Source organism: Dermochelys coriacea, chromosome 3, assembly GCF_009764565.3.
Source record: "Dermochelys coriacea isolate rDerCor1 chromosome 3, rDerCor1.pri.v4, whole genome shotgun sequence".
NCBI lineage: Eukaryota > Metazoa > Chordata > Testudines > Dermochelyidae > Dermochelys > Dermochelys coriacea.
In genome coordinates this window covers 136,238,826-136,266,057 of record NC_050070.1, presented here as the reverse complement: position 1 = coordinate 136,266,057, position 27,232 = coordinate 136,238,826, and the positions used below count along the sequence as shown (strand labels likewise).

At 38.9% G+C, this 27,232-nt stretch overlaps 1 protein-coding gene across 3 annotated transcripts in view; it reads left to right on the top strand.

Annotated features, from left to right (window-relative positions):
• The window catches only part of LYST (lysosomal trafficking regulator), a 169,502-nt gene that overhangs the window by 93,235 nt on the left and 49,035 nt on the right, over positions 1-27,232 (top strand). For 2 of the 3 annotated variants that reach the window (XM_038394616.2, XM_038394618.2), the window contains exons 25-34: positions 709-878; positions 2,544-2,774; positions 5,756-5,922; positions 6,650-6,802; positions 9,037-9,228; positions 12,290-12,468; positions 14,022-14,228; positions 16,006-16,182; positions 19,179-19,246; positions 25,571-25,759. In XM_038394616.2, the coding sequence (XP_038250544.1) occupies positions 709-878; positions 2,544-2,774; positions 5,756-5,922; positions 6,650-6,802; positions 9,037-9,228; positions 12,290-12,468; positions 14,022-14,228; positions 16,006-16,182; positions 19,179-19,246; positions 25,571-25,759 (1,733 nt within the window). The remainder of the gene's footprint in view (positions 1-708; positions 879-2,543; positions 2,775-5,755; positions 5,923-6,649; positions 6,803-9,036; positions 9,229-12,289; positions 12,469-14,021; positions 14,229-16,005; positions 16,183-19,178; positions 19,247-25,570; positions 25,760-27,232) is intronic. The other variant, XM_043511408.1, reaches the window with a different exon arrangement.

Below are 27,232 nucleotides of genomic sequence, written 5' to 3'. Positions count from 1 at the left end.
ACGTAAAATAGATTTTTAATCTTTTTTTGTTCAATTTTTCATATAAATAAACAATTCTTATTCTAGGTGTAATATATAAAAAAATAAAATATAACCTATGAGGGAAGACTGAAACAATTGGGTTTGTTTAACCCAAAGAGAAGAATGAGAGGGGACATAACAGTTTCAAGTACGTAAAAGGTTGTTACAAGGAGGAGGAAGAAGAATTGTTCTTCTTAACCTCTGAGGATAGGACAAGAAGCCATGGGCTTCAATTGCAGCAAAGGAAGTTTAGGTTGGACATTAGGAAAAACTTCGTAACTGTCAGGGTGGTTAAGCACTGGAATAAATTGTCTAGGAAGGTTGTGGAATCTCCATCATTAGCAGTTAGACAAACACCTGTCAGGGATAGTCTAGATAGATAATACTCAGTCCTGCCATGACTGCAGGGGACTAGACTAGATGACCTCTCGAGATCCCTTCCAGTCCTATGATTCCATAATTCTAGATGTTTTTTATATATAATATTCTTCTCTTGGATGGATTGAGGTCAATGGAAATTTCAAACACAAAGGAAAGAATTTGTCACTTTGGAATCTGAAAAATTTTAAAGCATTTTAACTCTTCCTTTCTGAATGGAACATGTTGCAAACAAGAATATTTAAACTTCTGAGGAAATGATACATAAAAATATTTAATCTTGAATCAAAATTGTGCATTTCTTTCTAGTTGTTGGATGCATATTTCAACAGAGCAACCAGGGAACAAAAGGAAAAATTCTTAAAGAATCGTGGCTTCTCCTTGTTAGCCAACCAGTTGTATCTTCACCAAGGAACTCAGGAACTTTTGGAGTGCTTTTTGGAAATGCTCATTGGTCGATCTGTTGGTCTTGATGAAGAGTAAGTATTGCTTTTCTTCAGCATTCAGAAGATGCACTGTTTTAGTTCAAGCAACGATACTGAGTTAAATGCAATTATATCCTTGCCATCAGCAGACAAGTCCCACCATGTTTTCAACAGCAGACAGCCTTATAAACTGTTCCTCACCAAAAATGTTTCTGATTGCAAGTTTATTGGAACTCTAAAAACTCAGTTTCTCTGTTTTTCCTTAATTACATTACTCTGCAATCCTCATGCAGACTAGGTCACTGCATCTAAATGGCACATCCATGCCCACTGAACAACCAGAACGTGGTGTACTTTCACTTGACCTTTCATGAGGAGAGGGAGCCCCATATCTTCAAAATTGAGGCCTCTCTACATCCTTTGAACTTACCATAGTCTGTTTTGCCCTTGCCATTCTCCAGTCAGAGCCCGTATGAGACGCTGGGCAATATTAATAACTCAGTCACCACCGTAGACCCCACCTACAAAATTGTGACAACTAGCTAGAAAAAAAATTCTGTGCCAACTGCTACCATAATCTGCAACTAAATCAAAATCTCAGTTTCCTTTAGTGTCATTTCCATAAATTGTACTACATTCTTGTACCACAAAGGGGAGGAATCCCACAGAAGGATTTAGGAAAGAGAAGATCTCACTTTAAGCAGGTCATTCTGCCAAAGCGGTGGAAAGTAATTTTTTCTCTGAATATATGGCTAGTCAGACCCTTCTGTTTAACACTTCAGGGATCTAACAATACAGAATGGAGAGTCAACATCCAGATATAGCCAAAGGCCCACAATCTGCCCAATCAGGAAAAAGCTCTTGCTTCAGTTGCCTACTATAGTGCAAGATCAGTACCCACAGATTATTTCCTACATATACCAGAAGGTGGTTACTCATGCTAATAGGAAGCTTTGAACCTGCCAGATGTCATACCAGCCCCGTGAAGGAAAGCAGATATCTCCTCAGAAAGGACTAAGGTGGATGGGGATGAGACTTAGCCTTTTAGGAATCTGCTATGATGCTTGCTTCAGAGTATATTAGTAATAGAGTGGTATAATGATATATTCTTAATTCCTTTTCCATTATGTGATAGAAAGTCCTAATGCAAGGACTGTAGTTCTGTTTATGGCTTCTGGAGTTGAAATGAACAAAAGGTATTCATCCTTGATTTTAATTAGTTTCAGCAGTAATGAATATAGTATATCAAAGCCTCCTCTTGAACAGTAGATTATTTTATTGCAGCAAACCCATACGTTATTTCATGACAGTGACACTGCCAGTTGCAATATTTTATTACGAGAAATAGAATGAGTCACAAGAAAACTTTTGTGCCACTGGCTTTTAGTAAAAGCTGACAGTCAGATGTTTGTTTATGAAATGTGTAGTGTAAACCTATTTGTAGTTTACGAAAACTACATTAATATCTCTTTTAGGGGTCTCATTTCCCTGTAAGCCTTGCAAGCATTTTTGTAATTCTTATTACCATTAACAGATTAAATAAGCATTGCCACTGACATGAAATGAGATGCCATGGAAATCACTCCCATCCCCTGGCCAGTACATAAGTTAGCATAGACTCTCCTTAGTATTCATAATCTAGAAAATTCAGTTGTGTATACGGTGATGATTATTTTACAGACAGATGATGAATTCCTGTTTTTGTTTCTATTTTAATAGATTTGACATGGAAGATGTAAAAAATGCTGGACTTTTTCAAAAATGGTGTGTCATTCCTGTTCTGGGACTTGTAGAGAATTCTCTCTATGACAACGTACTGCTGCATAATTCCTTCTGCCTTCTGCTACAAATCATAAATTCATGCTCTAAAATGGCAGACATGCTGCTTGATAATGGTTTGCTATATGTGCTGTGTAATACTTTAGCAGCCCTTAATGGTCTAGAAACAAAGTAAGTGTTGCATTACCTGAATATTTCAGATTCACTCAAAATAATTTACAAGTTTACACTAATTATTTTAAGCATATATATGCTTCTAATTTTTTTTAATGTCCGGTTTAAACTACACAACAAATTGGGCATGATTCTGAAATGAAAATGAGAATCAGGCCCAGTGTATTTAATGCCTCGCTTTACTTATGCTTAAGAGACACTTCTTTCTGATAGCTCTGTGTGTACTCATCTTTTTTTTCTTTCTTTTTTCTTTCTCTTTTTAGAAGAAATGTCTCATATCTTTGTGTGTGTGGGTCTAATTTTGGAAACTGTTGTAAAATTTCCTTGGTCCTTTTGAGAACTTGTTAAAGCAAGAAATTTCAGTTTTTCATTAGTTACCACATTTTTCAAGCACTTTTTTTGAAAACTTACCTAGCAAAAAGTGTTTTGTCCAGTTACCATGGCAATGACTCTTATTAATTTTGGCGGGAGGGAGCAAGTGTTTAAATTCCATTGACTGAGTGGGATTTAGGCATATGCCTAAGTGCCTTGTTGAATAGGGGTGGCATTATTCACACCGTTTAAATTTAAGCATGTGCATAATTGCTTTATCAGACCGTAACTTGCAGATTTTATGGAATCTTTTATGACATTAATTTTGATATAATTAATAGTAGAGAATTGACTTTTTGTACAGAAGTCTAGTACAAAGTATCGATTATTACAGCTCTAAATCACTTGTTTTTTCAGTTAACTTAGTCATACATTTTTGTAACAGACATTTTGCAGTCTTAAATTCAGTTGAAGAAATTAGATATTGTACTTTAATTTGTACCCACAGCAGTTGTCTCCTGGTGAGCAATAGTTGTACATTTGGCTCAATGGATAATGTTACTTTTAGTCTTTAAAGTAAATTTTAGTTTTAAAATCTGTCTCATTCATCATGGTGGTACTTAAAACCACGTTAACTTTCACTGTGTATTTTTTGTCTAACATTTCCATTGTGCAATTCATCTGTAAATTGTAGCTAACTAACAAATTTGTTGGATTAAATGAGTTAAATACCTAATCTAAGATCATAAGAATGGCCATACTGGGTCAGACTAAAGGTCCATCCAGCCCAGTATCCTGTCTGCCGACGGTGGCCAATGCTAGGTGCCCCAGAAGGAGTGAACCTAACAGGTAATGATCAAGTAATCTCTCTCCTGCCATCCATCTCCACCCTTTGACAAACGGAGACTAGGGACACCATTCCTTACCCATCCCGGCTAATAGCCATTAATGGACTTAACCTCCATGAATTTATCTAGTTCTCTTTTAAATCCTGTTATAGTCCTAGCCTTCACAACCTCCTCAGGCAAGGAGTTTCACAGGTTGACTGTGTGCTGTGTGAAGAAGAACTTCCTTTTATTTGTTTTAAACCTGCTGCCCATTAATTTCACTTAGTGCCCCCTAGTTCTTATATTATGGGAACAAGTCAATAATTTTTCCTTATTAATTTTCCACGCCATTCAAGATTTTATATACCTTCCAGTAAAACAAATGTACAAGTTGTGGTAGTGTCTGAGAGTTTTTGGGAGTCTTTGTATTTGAAATTTTTCTATTTTGAAATGAATCAATGTTTGAACATTTAAAAATTGGACAGTTCGAATGCAAAACTGGAAGGAGGGAAAATGTTCAAGAATCCTCTGGGCCTCTCTCATTTTCTCCATATTGGATCTGACTTATTGTAGAGTAGAGAAGGAATTTGGCTTAACTGGCTGCTCTGCGGCTCATCCCATTCCCTTCCCTGCCCAGCTGGCTGTTACGTCTGCTATGCTGTGCATGCTGAGAGCATGACGTAGGCAGGGAGCCAACTGAGTTTTACAGCAGAGAAGAATCCTAGCTGCTGGGAGGTAGTGGCCAATGTTGGCAAGGAGGCTGCTGCTAAAAGCATATCTTTCAACTTACCAAGGCTCAAATGTGGGATGCAGTTAGTAACAAAGACCAAAAATAAGGGGGACAAAACAAAATTATTAATGTAGGAAATAAAAAATTGATTGATTTCTTCAGTATAAAGGACTTATAGTCATAGTTCTTTACTTTTGATGTAAATGATGTTCAACAATTAAATTAAGGGAGTCATTAAATTTGTGTAGAACATACGAAACTTTGAGACTTAAATGAGCAATGTCCTTCAGTGAAAGACAGAAATGGGACTAAAGAACTGAAAGTCAGTTGTTTTCTTTGTCTCAGGCCATGATTCCCAGGTTGGGAAACCCAGATGTAAGTCTCACTATATGCAAACAACTAAACATCAATCATGCACAAGAAACAATAGCATTCTACTAAAAATGTGACCAGTGGCTGACCTGCAGGAGCAACTAGACTGGGGGAGAGATGCAGTTTACATAAGAATAGTCTCCCATCCAAAGAATAGCTGCACTGTTCATGATCTTGTAATGCACTAAGTTTACTCAAAAAAAAACCCTGATGTTTAAAAATATTTTACACACTTTCTTTTTGAAATCTAAACTCAGGAGAAAGTAAAACTGTTTGCTCATGTGTTCAGTTAGTAGGGCGCAGAACAAATACTCACTTTTGATCAGTAAAACTAATTTGTGGTTGCAAAACTGGAGAGAATGGTAGTGTTTTAAAGTTCAGTAATTTGAGAAATTTATAATTCAGATTTGTTCTTCACTTAATGTAAAAGTCATTTGCTTTCAAGACAGTTGTATGGAACTTCATTCTTAACACTGGAATCTCTTGCAAAGATTTTTGGGTGTCCACTTTTTCTGAATGAAAACATAGCTAATGTTGTCTTTGTGTTAACACAGTTTGTTTCCCGTCTTCAGCAGTATCAGATTTAGTGTGGCAGTGTTTGGATTTTGTAACATTATCTGTAAATTGCTTTTCCTTGTACTAACTATACCAAGTACTGTTAGTTTTTTGTATTCATATGAAACAATCAGAATTAAAATGGCACTATTTGTAGTAATTATAACTGACTTTGTTTACAGCATTCCTTTGAATGACTACAAGTTACTTGTGTGTGATATAAAACAATTACTAGTAGCAGTCACAATTCATGCCTGCAGTTCCTCAGGTTCTCAGTATTTTCGTGTTATTGAGGACCTCATTATACTACTGGGACATCTTCAAAATAATAAAAATGAGAAGACACAAAGTAAGTCATAAGCTTTCACTTACATTTTTAAATCCCATGGAACTGCTAACTTTCTCATAGATTTCAGAGAGGATATTTCTATGACAAAAAGAGCTAATTTTTATTGTTGAGGGGGGTACCTGGTTGTGTACCTTATTTTCCTGTAAGTGACCCTCGTACAATAATGGCTTAATTACTGTCCTAGTCTGTGGGTTATAAATATGTACCAGTAACTGGAGTTCTGCCTGGGCATCTGAGGTAAAAGGTCTAGAATGGAATATTTGGAGTATTTTGAAAATAGTGACAATATTCAGAGATTCCATACAATACTTATTTCCATTTATATCTTTTAATAAATAAAAATATGAAGACATTAAAATTTGGTGGCTGTTTTTTCCCAAGGCAGGGGGAGTCTTTGCTTTGTAACTGATACTGTGATGTGCATCTAATATTGGGGTGGTTTTGCAGTGACTTTCTTGGAAGTGTGTAATTCTGAAACTTAAATATATCTGGCCCTTTTTAATTTCCATCAACGTCTCAAAAAAATGCTTGTCACCTCTTTTAGAAACCAATGTTGAAATGCGTTTTCAAAAGTTTTGTAATGTGTTAAATTCTATTATTTTGGTGTTACAGAAATATATGTAAAGGATAAAATGAAAATAAGAAACATGCTAACATTTTGGATATTTATTTATGTAAACTACCTTGAGGAAAATGTCATATGTTCTTTGTTGCCTCTCATTTATAGACATGGCAATTGCTCTGCAATTCAGAGTTCTTCAGGCAGCGATTGAATTAATAAAAGCTACAGCAAACCGAGACTCACAGGATCTGGCTAACTCTTTACGTTTACCTGCTACCCATCATAACGCAATGTTTCAAAAACGTAAAAGCATTGCTGGTGAGTGATAAATTTTATAATATGTTGTATTAAGAGAATTTTATTGCTTCTCCTGCCCTTTTTATGTGATGGAGCCAGTCATATTTTTCTACTCTGGCATTTAATGAGACAGAGGTTGTAAAAGTGTATATGTGTGGACTTGAGTTGATGAGTTCCCTGCAACTTTACTTTTGGTACTACATGACCATTTCCTCAAACAATGTACTGCTATATTTAGTATACGTAGTATATTAAATATGCATCATTTAAATTTAGCAGAATACACCGCAGCAGAAGTGAGCGAACCTCCTGTGGAAGTCTAGTGCAAATCCACCTGTGGAAAAAATGATGATCCAAGTTTTCTGTGTTGTATGTAAGGTGAACAGTATAACTTTTGTATGAATTTTGCATTCAGTAGGTGTGCAGAATAAGTGTTGCTTTATATGTTGGAAGAAGGGAGCGTAGCAATAATTTCTCCTTCACCTAACACTGTACCATCCCTGAAGACTCCAGAAGCCAATTCAACTTGGATTTGAAATGAGTTAACAAACATATGTATATAACCCCTCCCCCCACGTACACACCTTATGTTAAAATAACATTAAGATTACAAAGTCACACGGTGAATTTAGTAAATGCCAGAATTAAGGTTTCCTATATAATTTGTCCTCCTTGCATTTTGATAGTCTTTAATTACATGATCACATACTACTTTTTTCCGCAGGGTTATGTGATCATATAATTAAAGACTGCGTCATAATGCATATGCCCAAAGGCAACTTTAATTCTGGCATTTCTTAACTTGAGCATGTGCCTTTGCAACCTTACATTCTTTTTTGTACAGTATTTGTATATAATTTCCTAATAGTCAGACAGACAAACCCTGAAAAACAATTGTCATGTAGTATCAGATGGATCCCCCAACTTGGGTCATGAACAGGGTTCTGAGCTTTAAATCCAGTCTACAACTTAAGCTAACAGAGTAACTGATAGAGGAGGAGAACTCACTACTACTATGTGGACCAGCTACTAGAGGGGGATGATAAATTAGGGCAGATTTTTAAGTTAAGATCCTGCTCCAAAGCATGTAGGTACAAGAGCTTCTGAAAGAGTGTACTTTGTTTTTCTCATGTTAAAGTTTTCTTTAATCTCATTCTTAAAAACAGCTGAACTGTTTTAACTGAAACTTTCAACAACAACAACAACAAAAATCTGCTTGAGGTAGATACCTGGCATGCATAATTTCAGTTTGAACCATTTAGTTTTATAAGCAAGTAAATGCTATAATGGAAAGTGTTATGCAACCTTAACTCAAGGTAGCACTACTAGTTCAGACTATAATAATTTGTGAATCATTTAGGTCATTTATATTCAGCTGCATTTAAGATTTCACTGAAGACTATTACATAAAAAACTGATGTGTGTTCTGTTAATTGTTTAAAACAAAGGTTCAATTGCAATGAAAGATTCCATTATTCCTCGTCTACCAAAACAACACTTCTATTCCTGCAGTCAACTTCTGATGCCCCCCTTCTTCAGTCTGTTAAATGAGGAGCTGCCCCTCCAGTCCCTTACTGGATCCCCTTCATATAGTTCCCTACAGAAGCAGGTGCAATAGTGGTGGTCATGCTTACCAATTCATTCTGCAAAAACATTTCTCAGGAAATGTTTTGCAGGATTAGATATGAAATAGATGTATCTATCAAAGTAACTTTTGATAGATCAATATGAAAATATGTTCACCTTTCAGAGCTGTTAACTTCACTGATCTTAGTTCACATTGCTTAAAACCTACCTTCTATAAGCATGTTAGTATAAGAACAATTAACTTTTCAATAACAGCAGTAATGTGGTAACATTACAGAAGTAGGGAAGTGAAAGAGTGTTCAGAAGCTGTTTTGTACAGTGAATATTTCTGAGAAATTATTTTGGAAATGCTAAAGAAAATTCAACAGTTGAACAGGTAATGTGCTATAGTTTAAGATGAGTTTTTCATCAAATCTCTAAAAACTTCAATGCTGTTACATGTAAGTTTTTCCACTTGAAATGTATAACAGTCACACTTTTCCAAATTTAAAGAAGAACGTGGACATTCCTTGTTTCTTTTTAAAGAAATATATTTCAAATATTTTCCCTCATAACCACAACCAATTTTCTTTCCTAGATGAGAGCTATTGGTGCATGCAATTAAGTTACAAATGTGATATTTAATCTATTCACGAGGATGCTATTGATATATTTCTCTATACTTAAAGGTTCCAGGAAATTTTCTCTTGCTCAGTCTGACACACTAGTGATGAAAATGCGTTTAGTAGCAAGTGATGAACTTAACATGATGATGCAGCAGAGAATGAGCCAAGAGAATCCTATTCGAGCCACTGAGACTGAGTTTATACAGAGGTTACAGAGACTCACTGTTCTAGCAGTTAACAGGTTCATTTATCAAGGTAGGAAGAGGGGGGGAAAAATATACGGTAACTATGCTTATAATGATCTCACTGCCCATTAAGTGGTGGGGACTGCTGTCCAGCTTGTTGGAAAAGGTGTGTGCCCCTTTAAGGGCTAGAAAGTAAGGGAGAGACTTTCTGCTGCACTGCAGTCCATGTCAGTGTGGGAATGCTGACTCTTCCCTCCCCCAGGTGACCGAGATGGCAGGGACTATATAGGTCCATGTTGGTGCAGGAAAAGCCCTCTTTGACCTGGACCAGGTGGAGCAGTACCCACCTTCCACCCATGGAAGTGGTGAAATACTGGGTTTTGTCAGGATCTGCTGCGCTAGTTGCTACTTTTTTGGGAGGTCTGGGAAGGAATTTTCCCTCCCCCGCTAGATTGACCAAGGCAAAGTGGGGTTTTTTTGCCTTCCCCGCGGTGGGTTTGCAGGGGGAGAGGGAGCTTAGTTGGGATGAATATGAAATGGGAGTTATGCAACTTATTATGCAACACGGAGTGGATGTCCAGTGTAGGTACTCCATAGGGAGGGGATGCAGTGATCAGATAAAATGGATTGGTAAAGGATTTAAAGGAGGTATCCTTTAAAGGAGTGGAAATGTAGGAAGGGGGATTTGGGGCTCCTATGTCTTGTATGGCATGAAGCCAATCTCCCTCTCCTTTATAGGCCCCTCTTAATCCTCATTTGAGGGAGGTGGGAATGTTGAGGTCCCAGCAGTGCATTGGCTGGGGACCAGGATGGTTAAGCGGGAAGGCAGACGGAAGGCCTTCGCCCTTTTTCCCCCCCATCCCTCCACCCCCACGAAAATTATTGAAATGATTAAGCAACTTACCTGCACTATGCACTTTTATCTATCTGCCAGGTCCTCCCAAGCATATAAGACCAAAGCTGTTGCCTAATTAAACCATATCCAGTATCTCCTGTCCTCCTTCCAGCATAGCTGGACAAAGGATTTTTTTATATTTATTGTTGCCTTACAATGCCAGTGTTTTTTTACATCAAAAATGTATTAATGTTCTTAATATGTTGTGGGTATGAAGGGAGCGGAGTTTATTTGGGGTTATGACTCTCAGAATTTGGATTAATGGTTTTGTTTTTTTGTATTTTAAAATTCATCCTCGCCACTGGAGCTTAGTCTCTGCTTCTTGTATTAAATACTTGACAGATTGGATATAATTTTTATTTCATTGAACTGGACCAGTTCATGTGACCAATATCTAATTCTGATTTAAGTCTAAGGCAAGGAGGAACTTTCCTAGTTTGCTTCTCACCTTTGAGATTATTAGATACAGAAATGTAGGTCAAGTTTAGAACTCTTCTGTAATATTGCATACCTGACAATACCTGCAGTTTTTAAAAATAACTTGCCTAATTTTTATAAATTTGCACAGACCTATTGCACATCTCTCACCCACTCCACTTCATGCATTTGTTCCACCACCACTTTCACTCAATTTGTAGTCTTTACATACAGATTTTCACTCCACACCTACTCCTTTTCCAATTCTAGATCTGTAGGCATGTACACTCCCTTTGCATACATATAGCTACTCGTTCTCCACACCTATCTTCCCAACGCCATATCCATCCGTTCCACATGCACCCAGACCTGCCAACTCTGAGGTTTTCCCTGTAGACTATGGATCTGTGGAAATTCTGTATGACTGTCCTTCCCCATTTCCCTATGTTCCTACAGCCATGTGCTGGACTCCTATTGGACATATAATACACCAAGTGTCCCCCTATCCTCTGTCTGGAGGAGTTGGTCTCAAGACGTCTGAAACCTGTCTTTGAGTGACCTCTTTTTTTTTAACTACAAACTTTGGCATCCAGAGGTTCTTGGGACACAGGACCACCTACCCCCCAATCCACAGAGTACTGGGTTTTTCAGGGGAAGTGACACAGCCTTGTTCTCACCTGCCAGGACTTGGCCCATTAGCAGATTGGGCTGTACTGTCTTCTGTGGTGCATAAAATTGCATGCAAAAATAGTAGGATGAAGCATATTTAAGGAAACTTTTTATATGCAATAGAAATCTAGTGTACGTGGCTTCAGTGTCCATACGGCTTGTTAGAACCTTTCCATTTACTAAAGTTAATCACCTTTATGTTTGCACCATTTCCGTGAATTGGTTGAATTTTTAATGAGAATCTTGTTTTTTAGGGGCCTCTTTTGCTGTTTGTGGGACTTGAAATGTATGGGAGTTCTGCATGTGGAATAGTTGCAGAATCGAGTCTTTAAATGATTAACTCTAATTTTTAATTTGGTTTAACAGTGTCTAGATTAACTGTTTCTATATTCACAGTGTAGTTCAGTGAATATTTGACTATTACTACTTAGCATGATCTGAGATGCCATTGATCTGTCAACTCTGTCCGCATATCTATTCAAAAGATCCTATCATAGGACCTAACCACATCAGCCACACCATCAGGGGCTCATTCACCTGCACATCTACCAATGTGATATATGCCATTATGTGCCAGCAATGCCCCTCTGCAATGTACATTGGCCAAACCGGACAGTCTCTATGCAAAAGAATAAATGGTCACCAATCAGACATGAAGAATTGTAACATTCAAAAACCAGTAGGAGAGCACTTCAGTCTCCCTAGACGCTCAATAACAGACTTAAAAGTGGCCATTCTTCCCAAAAAACACCTTCAAAAACAGACTCCAGTGAGAAACTGCAGAACTGGAATTAATTTGCAAACTTGACACCATCAAATTAGGCCTGAATAAAGATTGGGAATGGCTGGGTCACTATAAAAAATAATTTTCCCTCTGTTGATCCTCACCCCTTCTTGTCTACTGTTGGGAATAGGCCACTTCCATTCTGATTGAATTGGTCTCGTTAGCACTGACCTCCCACTTGGTAAGGCAACTCCCATCTTTTCATATGCTGTATTTTTATACCTGCCTATTGTATTTTCCATTCCATGCATCTGATGAAGTGGGTTACACCCCACAAAAACTTATGCCCAAATAAATTTTCGTCTCTAAGGTGCCACAAGGATTCCTTTGTTTTTATTGATCTGTTTGTGCTTCTTAAAATTTAAGAACCTACTGAAGATTGCCTTGATGTATTGGGTACACCAGAGACCACAATTCAATGCAGACTTTCAACATCCCAGCTGGAAGCCTCTGAAGAGGAGGACCAACAAGAACTGCCTAGCAATACAAATTATTTTCTGAAAGAAATGTTCAACATGATGCTTGAAGGAATCAAAGTATCCATTGTAAGTAACTAGACAGTATGTCTGTATTGCATCCTATTGCTTAAGGAGCACCCATTGTGGCAAATGCTGTCTCTCTGTAGGACTGTTCATATTCATAAATGTTCAGTTTTTGTTGCATCTCAAGTATTTATAATACTAATACAATTTGTCACTTGGCCATTGCATAAAAGAAAGTATCCTGATATTGGATAAGTTTTGACCTTTGCATAAATTGGTGCTCATTTAAAAAAAAACAACAAAAAAAAAACACAACACAGGTTGGGGGCGGGAATTAAAATCTGTTTGGTGTGTGGGGTCTGGAGGAAGTGAACCTTTCTCTGTCAGTTCTTATGAGACCCGTCAGAGCTGAGCTCCCATCCTTCAGATTTCAGCAAGGCCATAGAAGATGTGTAGTAAGGGGAATTCCAAGATATGGAGATAATATTCATTGGATTTGGGCTGAGAGTAGCTTTTGTCCATGTGGAAAACTTGAAGCATTTAGTTTTATATCTAGAAAGAAGAAATTAATTATATATATAATTTAAAAAAAAAAGCATGTGTCCAAAAACTGTTTCCCTGAATGTTGCTGTTGGTTCACTGTGTTCCCAAGGTGAGCATGCAATGGATTTAATAAAAATTTGACTTTTCATTTTCTGTTCGTTTATGACTTAAGGAAGACCTGAAAGGGATTAACTCTTTTAACCTTGGAACTATCAGGAACACCATGTCTGATCTTCTCAGACTTTTTTGCTTGAGTATCGTTCAGAGGTCTCAGGAATCTTTACTGTGAGCTCTAGATACCAAACTGTCAATTAAGGTGTTAATCTTTAGCAAAGGCTTTCTTCATGAAAAATTGCAACTAGTGTTTGTTTATAATTTAGTGATTTATAGTTAACAAAAATGAGGGTTTTTTAAAACAATTTGGTTAAAAATCCTGTCTGAGTTGGTCAACTTTCACTCTCTTGGTGGTGGGACACCATTGTCTTGTTAGTTCAACATCCTAGTCTTCCAGCCTAAACCAGAGCTGAATTTCTAATATCAGAAAAAACAGAAAAATAAATACCTTCAAGTCATCTTTATATATCAAAATTTTTTTCCCTTTGTAAGGTCATCTTTAAACCTCTGTCCCAGTAAATTAATGATTTCTTAATGTGTTTCCTCATTAAGATTTTTCTACCAGATTTACTCAATCCATTCCTGTTCCAGTTTTCTTTTCAAGCTTATGTTGTATGCTCTATCCCAGGGGACCCCAACGCAGTGCCCGAGGGTGCAAAGGTGCCCGCTGGGGCAGTTGCGTGCGCCCACAGGACACAATGCCGCCGCCGAGCACGGCCCCCGGAGAACCGCCCTCCGAAATGCCACCCCGACATGTTGCTGTTTCTCGGCGGCAGTGCTTCTTGCCACTGCCGTGTTTTGGAGCATTTCAGCAGCAGGGTATCGGGCGCCTGCCAGTCTTCTGGGAATTGGAATATTCAATTCCCACAGAAAGGCTGGGGACCACTGCTCTATGCAAAGTTCTGATCAGAGAAACCCTGTTTACTGAGAGGGGGAAAACAAACCTCTTCTTGCTTTAGGGTACAAGCAGAATCAGCACGCCTAGGCAACAGTGGAAGAGAATCCTCTGGTCCTGTAAGGATACATTCCGTATGCAGCTTGGAAAACTCCTAGTGCATATTTTGTCTCCAGCACAACCATTGCAAGAAAGAAAGAAAGCTTTGGAGTTAGTATGTGAAACAAACCACCGGGAGATTATGCGAGATTGTCTCAGCCCAGCTCTGCAAGTAAGCACTGCTATATTTTTAAGCATAAAAACTTTTGAAGCCCTTGCATGTAAACATCCCGATTTAAATTTAAAAAATATTTGCAGGTGTTTTTTCCAGTGGATGCATATAAAAAGTTAGTTTCAGAGGTTGTCAAGTCTCACTTCTAGCCCTGCTGGAATTCACTATAGCAGAACATAGTACTAGCATTTTTACATGTACAAGCTGTTACTGGCCCAAGATGAACATTGTCCTTCCTGAGCCTTTGGCATAATCAGGGTGAAAAATTTCACATTTGGTCGGGGGGAAGACAAGGAAACATTTTTCCTGCAAAGTTGATCTATGTTGTGTTTAATGGCAGATGTCTGAAAGTGCTGGGAGATTTATAACATTAAAATAAATCCTGGTTAGATGAATTAGTGGGCAGGTGATGCACTTGTAACTATGTGGTGAATTTACTTAGCATATGCCTTTCTAGTTTTGCATGTAAGGTGGGCATGTGCACTTGCATGTGTTCTCTCTGTAGGAGGCAAGATGGAATCATTTCAGGCATGTTTGCCGTATAGACAGTGAGAGAGGAACATTTATATTTTGTTTTCTGCAGAGACACATTTGAATGTGTAATGTAGCAGGCAAGGGTGCTACAGGTAAGTGGGTTTACTAAAGTCAATAGAGAGAGAGTGTGTGTGTGTGTGTGTGTGTGTGTGTGTGTGTGTGTGTGTGTGTGTGTGTGTGTGAGAGAGAGAGAGAGAGTGGTGGCTAGTAGCCCATACTGAGAAAGTGGATTGGAATCGGTAAGGAGGTCTTCGGCCTTCGAACTCTGCAGGTAGTGATGCAAAGTTAGGTTGGTGATGGAACTTTAGTTGCAAATGTCCTGGATTTTAGCATTCAGTCTTTACTCATTAAAGTATATTGTAATTTTTTTTGAATCAAGTGTCAACTTGTACTGTAAGCTTAAATTCTTGTCTGAGAATTTCTGAAAATTTTAAGCAGGATTGCGTAATCTGTGTGTTATGCTCCTTATAACTCAAAAATGGCTGAACAGACTTTTTTTTTTGGTAATATTAGAGAGCACTGCATTTCAGTGTTCCTCAAAAGGTGACACATTCCTTCAGCTGTACTGTCACTGTTTATACATTCTGTGAAGCAACAAGTGTATATCTCAGTTACAAGCTTGAAATTTATGTGAGTGAACCCCTATTTGAAGCCTCATGGAAACTCAGAGTGCTTTGTAGTAAAAGTCTGGACTATAGTGTCTGTGTTCGAGGCTCTGAGCCACAGATTTCTTCTTACTATTCTACAGCAGAGAAGAAAACAAAGTAAATAGTTAATGCCCCTAAGTCGCATGTATTTCAGATCATATGTGGGTTTCTCACTGGGATATAAAATCCCTGTAAAGTCTAAAGAAGCAGTGGGAAGAGAGCAAATTCAGCAGCAGTGTTCTTTTGCTGGGGCACTATGTTGAGTATATTTCCTGCTTTCAACCACTACTTTTAACTTCCAAGCTTTCTCTCAATAATTACTTTCCTCAAAGTTAGAGGGCTGAGGTGCAGGTTTTTCTGTCCTGGATTCTATATGAATGTGTCTGTTCTTTCAAAGAGAAGCTTTTCCTTCATCTAATTTGGGATTTTGTATATCAGAAGAGGAAAAATCCAAAATAGCTTAAGAATCATGAGCATTAGTAGAGAGAACTTGCCCGAGTGTAACAGCTAAAAATATATACATTTATATAGCAAGTTCTTTGTGTTCTACTAGCAAAATGAGAATAACTATACTTTTTTTTTAATTCATCTTCTAGCATGGACCTAAATTAGCCCTCTATCTGTATGAGTTAACGCATGATCACAAGGATGAATTGACTGAAGAAGAACAAGTATCATCAGGAATATTTATGAATGCATTAAAATTTTGTGGCTATAAATGCATTTCTCCCAGTGCTCCACGAGAACCAGACTTCCTTAAAGCCATGAAAGAGGTGTGTGAATATTAATAAACATTTCCTAGTGAACCAGAATTCATTATTTGACATCATTATTTGCAATTAACACTATACTACTTGAATTTGTAGTGTACTGTAACTACTTCACAAAGATGATCACAGTTTCTATTAGACTTGGCAAGCTTACCTTTTTGACTGCATCATGGTGCCATCTGTTAGCAAGCTTATTTGGATACCTTGATCACTCACTTTACTATATGCTAATGTAACCTGTTGGGGAAAAGGTGAGATGATTTGAAAGCTGAGCATCTTGATTGACTGGAACCTTCTAGTACATGTATGTGTATACCAGGCCATCAGTATAAATGTTGATTTACAAAGCATATTAAACAACTTAAGACGTGATCCCTACCTCAAATAATTTACAATCTAAACTCACTAGACAAACCTACAGAAACTAACTCAAAGGGAGTGTGTGGGAGAGAGGAGGGTTCAGTGTTTAAACATCCTCCCCCACAGAGAGGGAAGACGAGTTTCCTTTTTTCTTTTTGTAACTGTTCAGTCTTGAATAATGTCACAATTAGATGTTCACCTAACATTGCTAAAAAAAAATTATAATTCTTTCATTTTTCAGAACTTAACTGTACTTTGCAATTTTGAGTTAAAACAACTCAGTTAAGTAACTGGGTTTTTTTGTAATTAGGCATAAATGTCTAAGTCTAAATCTTAGACCATAAACTTACTCTTTTTATGTTGCTGTTCTGCTAAATGAGTGCTTTGAAATATTTAACCTTTTTTGACATTATTTGATAACATTTGACCTATGTTTGACAGGTCAATTTGACCAATTATTTTTTTGGTCAAATTCCCAACTCTACTTTTATATTCAGATTATTTATCAATCAATATAAATACGTGTTTAAATAAGTGTCTAACAGGTCAATAACCGGTTTCAGAGTAGCAGCCGTGTTAGTCTGTATTCGCAAAAAGAAAAGGAGGACTTGTGGCACCTTAGACTAACAAATTTATTAGAGCATAAGCTTTCGTGAGCTACAGCTCACTTCAATGCATCCGATGAAGTGAGCTGTAGCTCACGAAAGCTTATGCTCTAATAAATTTTAGTCTCTAAGGTGCCACAAGTCCTCCTTTTCTTTTAACAGGTCAATAGGTGGTTATGATTATAAGCAACCTATAACATTTTCTGCAAAAATTTCAGTAATCAGTTTCTATTTAATGTAATCTAGTTCAAAAATAATCAATAACCATCCTTCCTAGTCAAATACTTTGATTTTTCATGATCTCGCTTAACAAAATAATTAAATATGGAACCTAGAGATACTGAACTGGGTTTCCAACCATCCAAGTGAGTGATTATACCAGAGGCTATCTTACATTTTTCTGAAAAATCAACAAACTAAAATGAAAATGTAGTGAACAAATCAGCATGTTCCTTTTCCTTTTTAGAAAAGACTATTCATAACTACATTTCTCTTTAATATAAACATGTTTAAACAAAATTAACTATCCTTTTCAGTTTGAACAAATGATTGTTAGCTCTATTGTAATAGCTTTCTCTTCAGAAATATCATTAAAGACAAGTGGCTCGATACACAAGAGGACTTAGGTTCCTAACTGCCACTTTAAATCCCAAAATATTTAAAAAAAAAATCACTGGAGCAGGGGGACTGTATCCTGGGTGACCCATCTTCCTGGTGTGTGCTCTAACCACCAGCTACAGAGTTAGTCTATGCTTCCTCATTCTCTCTAGTTCAAAGGTGTTTTAAAAATATTTATCCACAGCGGAACAGCTTCAACAGGAGAGATGGAGGGAGCCCCACATCAGAATATCCCATAGCTCAGTGGTTAGGGCAATGACCCGAAAGGTGGCAGTCCCTGTTCAAATACCTTCTCCCCCTGAAGCAGAAGGGAAGAATTGAACCAGGGTTCTCCCATATCCCAAGTAAGTACTCTAACCGCTGGGCTAAAAGTTATGAGGGCAGTCCTTCCCCATTCCACTACATTCTCCCCTCACTTCCCCCCCAACCCCCCCGCTTCTTGTAAAAATGGTATAGGTGCCTAGCCCCAAGAGAGGATTTGCATCTGAGAATACCAAGCACAGAGAGGCACCATCTTTCCAGCCAGGACTTAAATGCCAAATGCCCTGGTGGTGCTGAGGCTTAGTGCACACCCCTCCCCTCAGCATCTCCCATTGGCTAGCTTAAGGGAGCTGCCTAGTATGCTGGCTCTTCTGTGATTCCCATTCTGAGACACCATTTCCCTCAATTCATTGTGTAGGGAGCCTAGGCACCAAACTCAGGCTTTGTGAATTTTCATTGATTTTTTTTCTAGGCATTTAAAAGTAAGGCATGGGTACTTGGTGTTGCCACACTTACGTTTCTTTGTGAATCTAGCCCCAGCTGCGCTGTGGCAAAGTAGAACATTTGGATATATTACTCTTTATATTGTTTGTTTAAAAAAAAAAAAGAGAGAGAGAAATCCTATTCTCACTGGAGTCATTGTTAATTTCGCTATTGACTTCAGGATGAGTCAGGTTCCTCTTAAGTACGTTTACATAATGACTGGAGTACATTAGGTTCCTCCTGTCTGTAACACACAAGCTTTTGAATAGTTGCTATGAATGTACACTATATATCCTAATATATTACTAAGACAATATGATCTGAGTTGGGAATAAGCCATATGTGAATTAAAAACAACTTTTGCTGCTTAGAAGAATGGAACCAATTGATACAAATCTTTGCAAGTCATTTATATTTTTGACAGTAAACTCCTTTTCTTGTTGAAATGATAGTGTCTGATGCTAGAAGATCCTTTAAGTGAAAAGAAATGATTTCACTGAGTGAGCAGACTTGGATTCTGTTGTTGTCTTTGGGAGCATTGATTTGTGTCTCAGTTGTAACTTTATAAATAGTTCCTGATGTGGTACTTGCAGATGAAAAACAAAGCGCAAATTTTAACTTGCTTAGTTAAAGTGTAATGACTTTTTTTTTTTTAAATTTCATGATCAAAAGAAGTATGAGGCAGAGGAATGTGTGAACAAAGCTGCTTGGCAGAAGACTATGATTAATAATCAGCAAAAGTAAGTAAAAGGTCTATGGAAGAATATTTAGCAATCCCATTGCAAAATGCCACGTATTTTTATATAAAAAATCTTTTAAAATCAATATCCGTGCCTGTTTCAACATTTATTATGCTGTAATTAAGACAGCTTGATTGTAGGTAAGTGACGTTCTCTGATTGCCTTCACTAATAACCAACAACATTATTTAAATTTCAGAACATTTAATCTTTTATTTGCCATATCTCTTCTTAAAAAAAATAATTCTTTCCAATGAAAGGCTAACTATTGTATCCATCAGGATGTTTCTCCCATTGCATGAGAACCATGCAATTAAATGTGTGGCACATGTCATTGCAACCAGCTGGTTAGAACACAAAACTCCACTTCTTCAAATGCAGGTTCCTGTGTAAATTCCACATGTGGGGTACGCATGCACCTGAGTCCGGAGATTTTTAGTAGTGTCCATTGGCCTGCACATCTCCTTGTGCTCCCAGGCAAGGCTATAAGAAGCACTGCGAGTCAACCCCCTCTCAGTTCCCTCTTACTGCCATATGGTCTGAATCAGAATTCAGTGTCCTCTTTTGCTTCAGCCTTTCAGAAAACCTTGTAACTAAGATAGTAAATAGTTATTCTTTAGCTTATTCAGTTCCCCAAACCAGGGACTTCCTCCCCATAATCTGTGACTATGCCCAGGCTCCTGGGCTTGAAAAACTGTGTCTCCTGCTCCAGATCCTTCTCAGTCAGCAACAAATGCTGACACTGCCTACTGTGTGAGTGTCTCTCACATTTTGGTGAGGTACAGCATTTTTTGCTTGTTTCCACACAGAATTCCCCAAGCTGATGAGCTTAACCTTACAAAACACTTAATGGACAAGACTATGAAGCCCCTCTCCAATCTGGGACAGAAAGACTGCCCACTCCATATATAAGGCTCACCAAATGAGTAGCGCCCCTCCGAGCACATGCTTAGGAGCCCTTGGTGTCCAAGTCCAAAGATTCTTCCTCTAGGGCTTCCCATGAGAATAAGGGACACCTAAAAGGGCTGAGAAGTGCTATTTAGTTCTGTAAAGAGAGCTAAATTCCTGTTCTCCCACTCCTGCTCCCAACTCCCTGGTCCTACAGGCTGCGATGGAACATAATAGGTCTCAGTACCTAAGGACCACCCCAGAAGATTGAACCTCTTGGGGAGAAAGGTCTTCTCATCTGTGAGCTTGCAATTGCATTGCCTGCAGGTCCTTAACTGCAGGTCCTGCTAGTTAAGTATGACTTTAGTAACTACTCTAGGCTGGTGGCCTTTCTGAACAAACTTTCCTCTGAGGATAGAGCCCAGTTCCTCTCTTTTCTAGAGGAGGGCAAGTTGGTGATGAAAATGGCATCCCGATCATTCTAGATTACCTGGTTTTACCTACACATCTGCTCTGGCAGTCAGCTCATTACAAGTTCACCTGCCAGCCATTAGTGCCTTTCTCCACCCAGTAGATGGGCGCTCTCTTTACCCTCCCACCTCTGACATGGTTCATTAAGGCCTTTCCTCCAGTCACTAAACCAACATTACTGTAGGATCTGAACCTTGTGCTGTCAAAGCTTACTAAACCTCCATTTGAACACTTAGGTGGGATGTGGAACCTGTCGCTATCCATATAGGGGGCGTTTCTAGTGGCTATTGCTTCAGCCAGGAGGATTAGCACACTAGCAGTCCTCATGGTGGACATGCCCCCCCTTACGGTATTTCACAAGGTATTTCCTCTGCCTTCTCCCTAAATTTTTACCCAAGGTAGTCTCCAAATTCCACCTTAGCAGTATATTCACTTACCTATCCTTTTTCCGAAACCCTGTGCTTCTCCTGAAGAGAAGAGACTTCAGTTCCTCGACATAAGGCATGCACTGGCCATTTACCTGCAAAGAACAGAGTTTATCAGAAAGTCTCCAAGACTCTTCATCATGATAACATGGAGATCCCATGGTCAGGCTATAGCTTCTCAGATTTTTCAGAGGGTTTCTGGCTGTATGATCTAATGCTACAGACTAGCTTGTGTTCCATCTCCGGGCAGTATAACGACCCACTCCATGAGAGCTCAGGCCACCACAGGAGGTCTCAATGAAGCACATATGCAGAAGCGGCTACCTTGAGCTCCATACACGTTTGCTAGATATTTATGCACTAGTCCAAGCCTCTGCTGCAGATGCAACAGTGGATCTGCAGTGCTACAGGCATCTTCGTTGGCCAACTTCCTCGCACCCAGCACCACTCTGATACTTGTTTCTCAATCTCCTATTTGTGGACTATACATAGGAACCAGCACTTGAAGTGGAGGTTATTTACTGTAATTGGAGGTTCTTTGAGATGGTGTAGTCCCTACGTGTATTCCACTGCCCAACCTCCATCCCCTCTGCTGTGGATCTGATTAGATTTGCAATAAGAAGAGGAACTGAGAGGGTGTCAACTTGCACTTCTTCTTACCTCCCTCACTTGGGAGCATGAGGAGATCTGCTGCGCATGTGTGGTTGTTAAAATCTCCACTGCTTGTTAAAATCTCCAGACTCAAGCGCATAGTGCGCATGTGTACCAAATGTGTGGAATATAGATAGGGATCACACCTCTTGAAGAACTTCTAGCTATAGTAAGTAACCTCCATATATTTGCCTTAGCATTTGCATTTTTGAGCTTTGCAGACTCTTGTTTCTTGATGCAGTTTAATCTTAAATAGTTTGTGATGGATTATTCAGATCTTTCCACTATTCTTCATAATGTAGTTAGTTGCTATCTCTTTCACTTTTTCTTTCCCTTTGAAAATACACATGTGGATCTCCACACTGGTGTTTGGCCAAACCGAAGAGCTTTATCTCTTTGTAGACTACATCACCCAGAATAAAGTATATCAATGTGGTATATACAAAAAGAAAAGGAGAACTTGTGGCACCTTCGACTAAGCTTGTGCTCAAATACATTGGTTAGTCTCTAAGGTGTCACAAGTCCTCCTTTTCTTTTTTCGGATACAGACTAACACGGCTGCTACTCTGAAATGTGGTATACTTTAGAGAGACAGCCCAGACACTTCGTTAGCTGACTTACGTATCCACAATAATCAGCCTTGTCTCTGAAACAGGATGTTAAATAACTTTGAGGTCCTGGATGGAAAGGGAAAATGTGCACTAATTACACAGTGGGACAAAATCATAAAATTGAAGCAATGATACATGGAATAAACATATTGGGGGCCCTTTTTTCTATTCCCTGGTAATAGAGGCATGTTTAATATTAGTTTATGTATTGTAATAGGTAAATATAACATCCATTTAAAAAACCCTTTTTTAGACTTCAGATCACTTACAATTCAGAGACTTTTACATTTATAAAAGTGTCTTTCATACAAAAATCACCTAGCATATAGACTATACGTAAGAAATAGAATAGCCGAGTGACATATATAACAAGGAAGGTATAAAGTGCAGAGTAATTTTCAAAATAATGTATTTAGCTATTTCTCCAGAGGTAAACACTTAAGGATAGGTCTTAGTTCATGATCCTGCAGTTTGCCACTCCAGGTGTTTTTGGTCACCCTTTTGATTTTTTTCTTGGAGCTCAATCTACCCGTACTGAGTGTGGGATCTTCATGAGGATGTTGCCTTGAACTTTGAAATCATGTTGTGGGATTAGCATCTTTCTTAGACACCCCTGAGTCTACAATATTCATAAACTTCCATGTAAGCTCATAAAAGCCTTCAGGGTTAAGTGATCACGCACTTAAGAGCTAGATCACAGGTTTCAGAGTAGCAGCCGTGTTAGTCTGTATTCGCAAAAAGAAAAGGAGTACTTGTGGCACCTTAGAGACTAACAAATTTATTAGAGCATAAGCTTTCGTGAGCTACAGCTCGCATCCGATGAAGTGAGCTGTAGCTCACGAAAGCTTATGCTCTAATAAATTTGTTAGTCTCTAAGGTGCCACAAGTACTCCTTTTCTTTTTAAGAGCTAGACTATTTTAAATTCTCTGTGAAAGGATTCCAATTATCTGTCACTGAATGATTCTTCAAGCCATTCTTTTGAAGTAAACGTTTTTCGTAGGGGTTGAGATAATCCATTGAAAGACTCAAAGATGTCTAAAATACCACTGTTTCAAATCAAACCCCAAACTGAATGTTGCTCTACTTGCTAAGTTAAATGTGAAGCGTATAAAGTTGTTTACACTCCCCCTACCTCTTATGCCTTGCTTTTGTTCAAATCCTGTTTCAAATTTCTTGAGGCTAATGATACCATACAGATTTAATCTGACGTAATAAACCTAAAGGTTCAGAACACATACAAAGAGTAGAAGCTGTGGAAACTGGCCAGTAATGATCAAAAATGCATGCTCCATGTAGGTTGTCACTAAGTGTGTTCAGACTTCAATCTGCTCAAAACCTTTCTAACTCTCATTACCTAGCTCCTTTTCACTTTTTGAGGTATTTTTGGGAAGAAGGCTTAGCATATGATGATGATGGGCCATCTTTCACAGCACTGCCTCTGAATACTCTGGTGCTTCTGGAAAAGATGATTACCTTCTTGTCACAGTTCCAGGATTAACTGCACCTCTGTTCCTTTTGTAGCATCCTCAAGGGCACCCTCTTGAGTCTCAGGCCTCTAGCTATCTCCCTCTCCTCTCCTCTCCTCCCTCTCTCCCTCCAGACTAGATTTTCAGGGCTGCTATCCCCTGGCAATTCACTAGAATCACCTTAGCGAGTCTGAGGTTACTTCAGACTTATGGTCCTGTTACCTCCCAGGGGCTATAACAGGTTTACCAGTGACCTGCCAACTTTCACAAAGCATGGTACGTTTATTTAGGATGAAAGCATTCGAGATAACATATCCTAAACCAATATGCAGTCTACATGTGTGCCAAATTTACCAGGTATTACCAATCATCTGCATAGTATCCTGGTAGGTCTGTATGCAAATTTCAGGTCTTTGTTCCAGAATGAGTCTCTTTCTGAGTCAGATCAGGCTAATTCTTTATACAGTTTTCAGGTTTCTGGTCCTATTGAACTTGGTCAAAACAATCATCTGTAGTGTCCCCTAGGAGGTGGTATTTAGGCAACTTTGCTTGCCTCTCAGGTGATTAGCAGTTATTACTCCCTGAAGGTGGTAGCTCCTGATCATTATGATGACTTTTTTTTCGGAGTAACTTCATTGTTTGTCCTCTTTCAAGTAAGAGGTTAACTTAGACAGCCCTGTTACAAAGTTATGGCAACCTGTCCCTGCCTATGGGCAGCTGCAATGTCCATAATCCCCACAACAGTACATGCTGTGGCTTTGCTGCAGCCAGATACCTGGCACACCCCCTACACCAGGACTTGCAAGAGGGTCCAGTTTCCTGCACTGTGGGAATTATTTCCTGGCCAGATCCAAGCATTTTAGGGCCAATTTTGTCACACTCTGTACTCTTTGCATGGCATAAAGAAGCCAGAGCAGGGTTAAGTCTCACTCTGAGAAAATAACTCAAGATTTTGCCACTCATGTTGATTTTGAGAGACTTAAACTTTCACTCAAGTTCATTGCTGTACAGAAGATTAATATAAACTTCATCATATAATTTAGTTAATATACATTCCACAAGAACTGTTTTTGCTTATTGCTGGCTTGAGTTTTGATGGTAATATTTAGTCGTTGCTAAGAAATCAGAAGGGTACACGACTTGTATTTATGCCCTCCAGAATGCAAATTATGTATCAAACTGTCAGTGAGCCTACCACATCAAGGGTCTGTGGACAGTAACTAGCTAACTGATTAAACTGTTCAATGGGCTTAAATTGCAGCAAGGGAGGGGTTTAGGTTGGACATTAGGAAAAACTTCCTAGCTGTCAGGGTGGTTAAGCACTGGAATAAATTGTCTAGGAAGGTTGTGGAATCTCCATCATTGAAGATTTTTAAGAGCAGATTAGACAAACGCCTGTCAGGGATGGCCTAGATAATGCTTAATCCTGCCATAGTGTAGGGGACTGGACTAGATGACCTCTCGAGATCCCTTCTGGTCCTATGATTCTAAGGCAGTGGTTCTCAAACTGTGGGTCGGGACCTGTTTTAATGGGGTTGCCAGGGCTGACATTAGACTTCCTGGGACCAAATCTGAAGCCTTTGGCTTTGGGTCCCCCACCAGAGGCAGTGGGGCTTGGGTGTGTTTAGGCTTGGTTTCCCTCTCTGCCGCCGCCTCCTCCCCCTACTCCCACCCCGCCCTGTTGTCAGAAGTGGGTTGCAGTGCAATGAAGTTTGAAAACCCCTGTTCTAAGGTATTCGGTACACTGTCTTCACTCAGTACTAAATATTCATTAGGCATTTTGTAATCTGGTTCATATTACTTTTTTCTCAGTCTCTCTCAGCGTCTGGATGCAAAGTCAAAAGATATTTCCAAAATTGCTGCAGACATCACCCAGGCAGTCTCTTTTTCGCAGGGAATGGAAAGAAAGAAGGTGATTCAGCACATTAGAGGAATGTATAAAACAGATTTAAGTGCCAGCAGGCATTGGCAGGAACTTGTTCAGCAACTTACACATGACAGGTAAGTGGTGGCCGTTTTAGATCTGTATTACTGGACTTAAATGTGGCCATTCTGTACACTTTGATTTTAATGTTACAAGCAATTGAAACGTATATGTAATTTTAAAACAAAATTAGATGAATGTGACTTGTACTTGCTAATGCTGCAGTTTCTAAGCTTTTGTGAAATGCTAAATGTTAGGACTGTCAAGCGACTAAAAAAATTAATTGCAATTAATCACACTGTTAAACAGTAATAGAATACTATTTATATAAATATTTTTGGATGTTTTCCACTTTTTCAAATCTATTGATTTTCAATTGCAACACTGGATACAAAGTGTACAATGCTCATTTTATATTTTTATTAATATTTGCACTGTAAAAATAAGAGTATTTTTCAGTTCACTTAATTCAGACATTGTAGTGCAATCTCTTTATCATGAAAGTTGAATTATGTACAAAAAATAACCGCACTCAAACAAAACAATGTAAAACTTTAGAGCCTACAAGTCCATTCAGTCCTACTTCTTGTTCAGCCAATCACTCAGAGAAACAAGTTTGTTTACATTTGCAGTAGATAATGCTGTCCGCTTCTTATTTACATTGTCACTTGAAAGTGAAAATAGGTGTTCGCATGGCACTGTAGTAGCCGGCATTGCAAGATATTTACGTGCCAGATGCACTAAAGTTTCATGTATCCCTTCATGCTTCAGCCACCATTCCAGAGGACATGTGTCTGTGCTGATGATGAGTTCTGCTCGATAACGATCCAAAGCAGTGCAGACCAATGCATGTTCATTTTCATCATCTGAGTCCGATGCCACCCGCAGAAGGTTGATTTTCTTTTTTGGTGGTTCGGGTTCTGTAGTTTCCGCATTGGAGTGTTGCTCTTTTAAGATTTTTGAAAGCATGCTCCAAACCCTATCCCAATCAGATTTTGGAAGGCACTTCAGATTCTTAAATCCTGGATCGAGTGCTGTAGCTATCTTGAGAAATCTCACATTGGTACCGTCTTTGCAATTTATCAAATCTTCTGTGAAAGTGTTCTTAAAACAAACATGTCCTTGGTCATCATCTGAGACTGCTATAACATGAAATATATGTGTTTGCTGGGAGGGCAGGGAGAGAGCCTGAGTGAGTGTCTGATTGGCTGCTAGCCTGCAGGGGGCGGGCATTAGGGTGTCTGTGTGTTTGCGTCAGGGAAGCCTGGCTGTTTAAAAATAGCCAGAGCCTCGCGAACCAGCTGAGCGGCAGCGAACCAGCGGAGCAGCGGGGACAGCAGAGCAGCTCACAGCAGGAGTTTGCCTGGGACTGGTAAGTATCCGAGTGTGTGTGTTTGCTTGCTGAGGAAGTATCCGAGCGTGTGTTTGCTGGGAGGGCAGGGAGAGAGCCTGAGTGAGTGTCTGATTGGCTGCTAGCCTGCAGGGGGCGGGCATTAGGGTGTCTGTGTGTTTGCGTCAGGGAAGCCTGGCTGTTTAAAAATAGCCAGAGC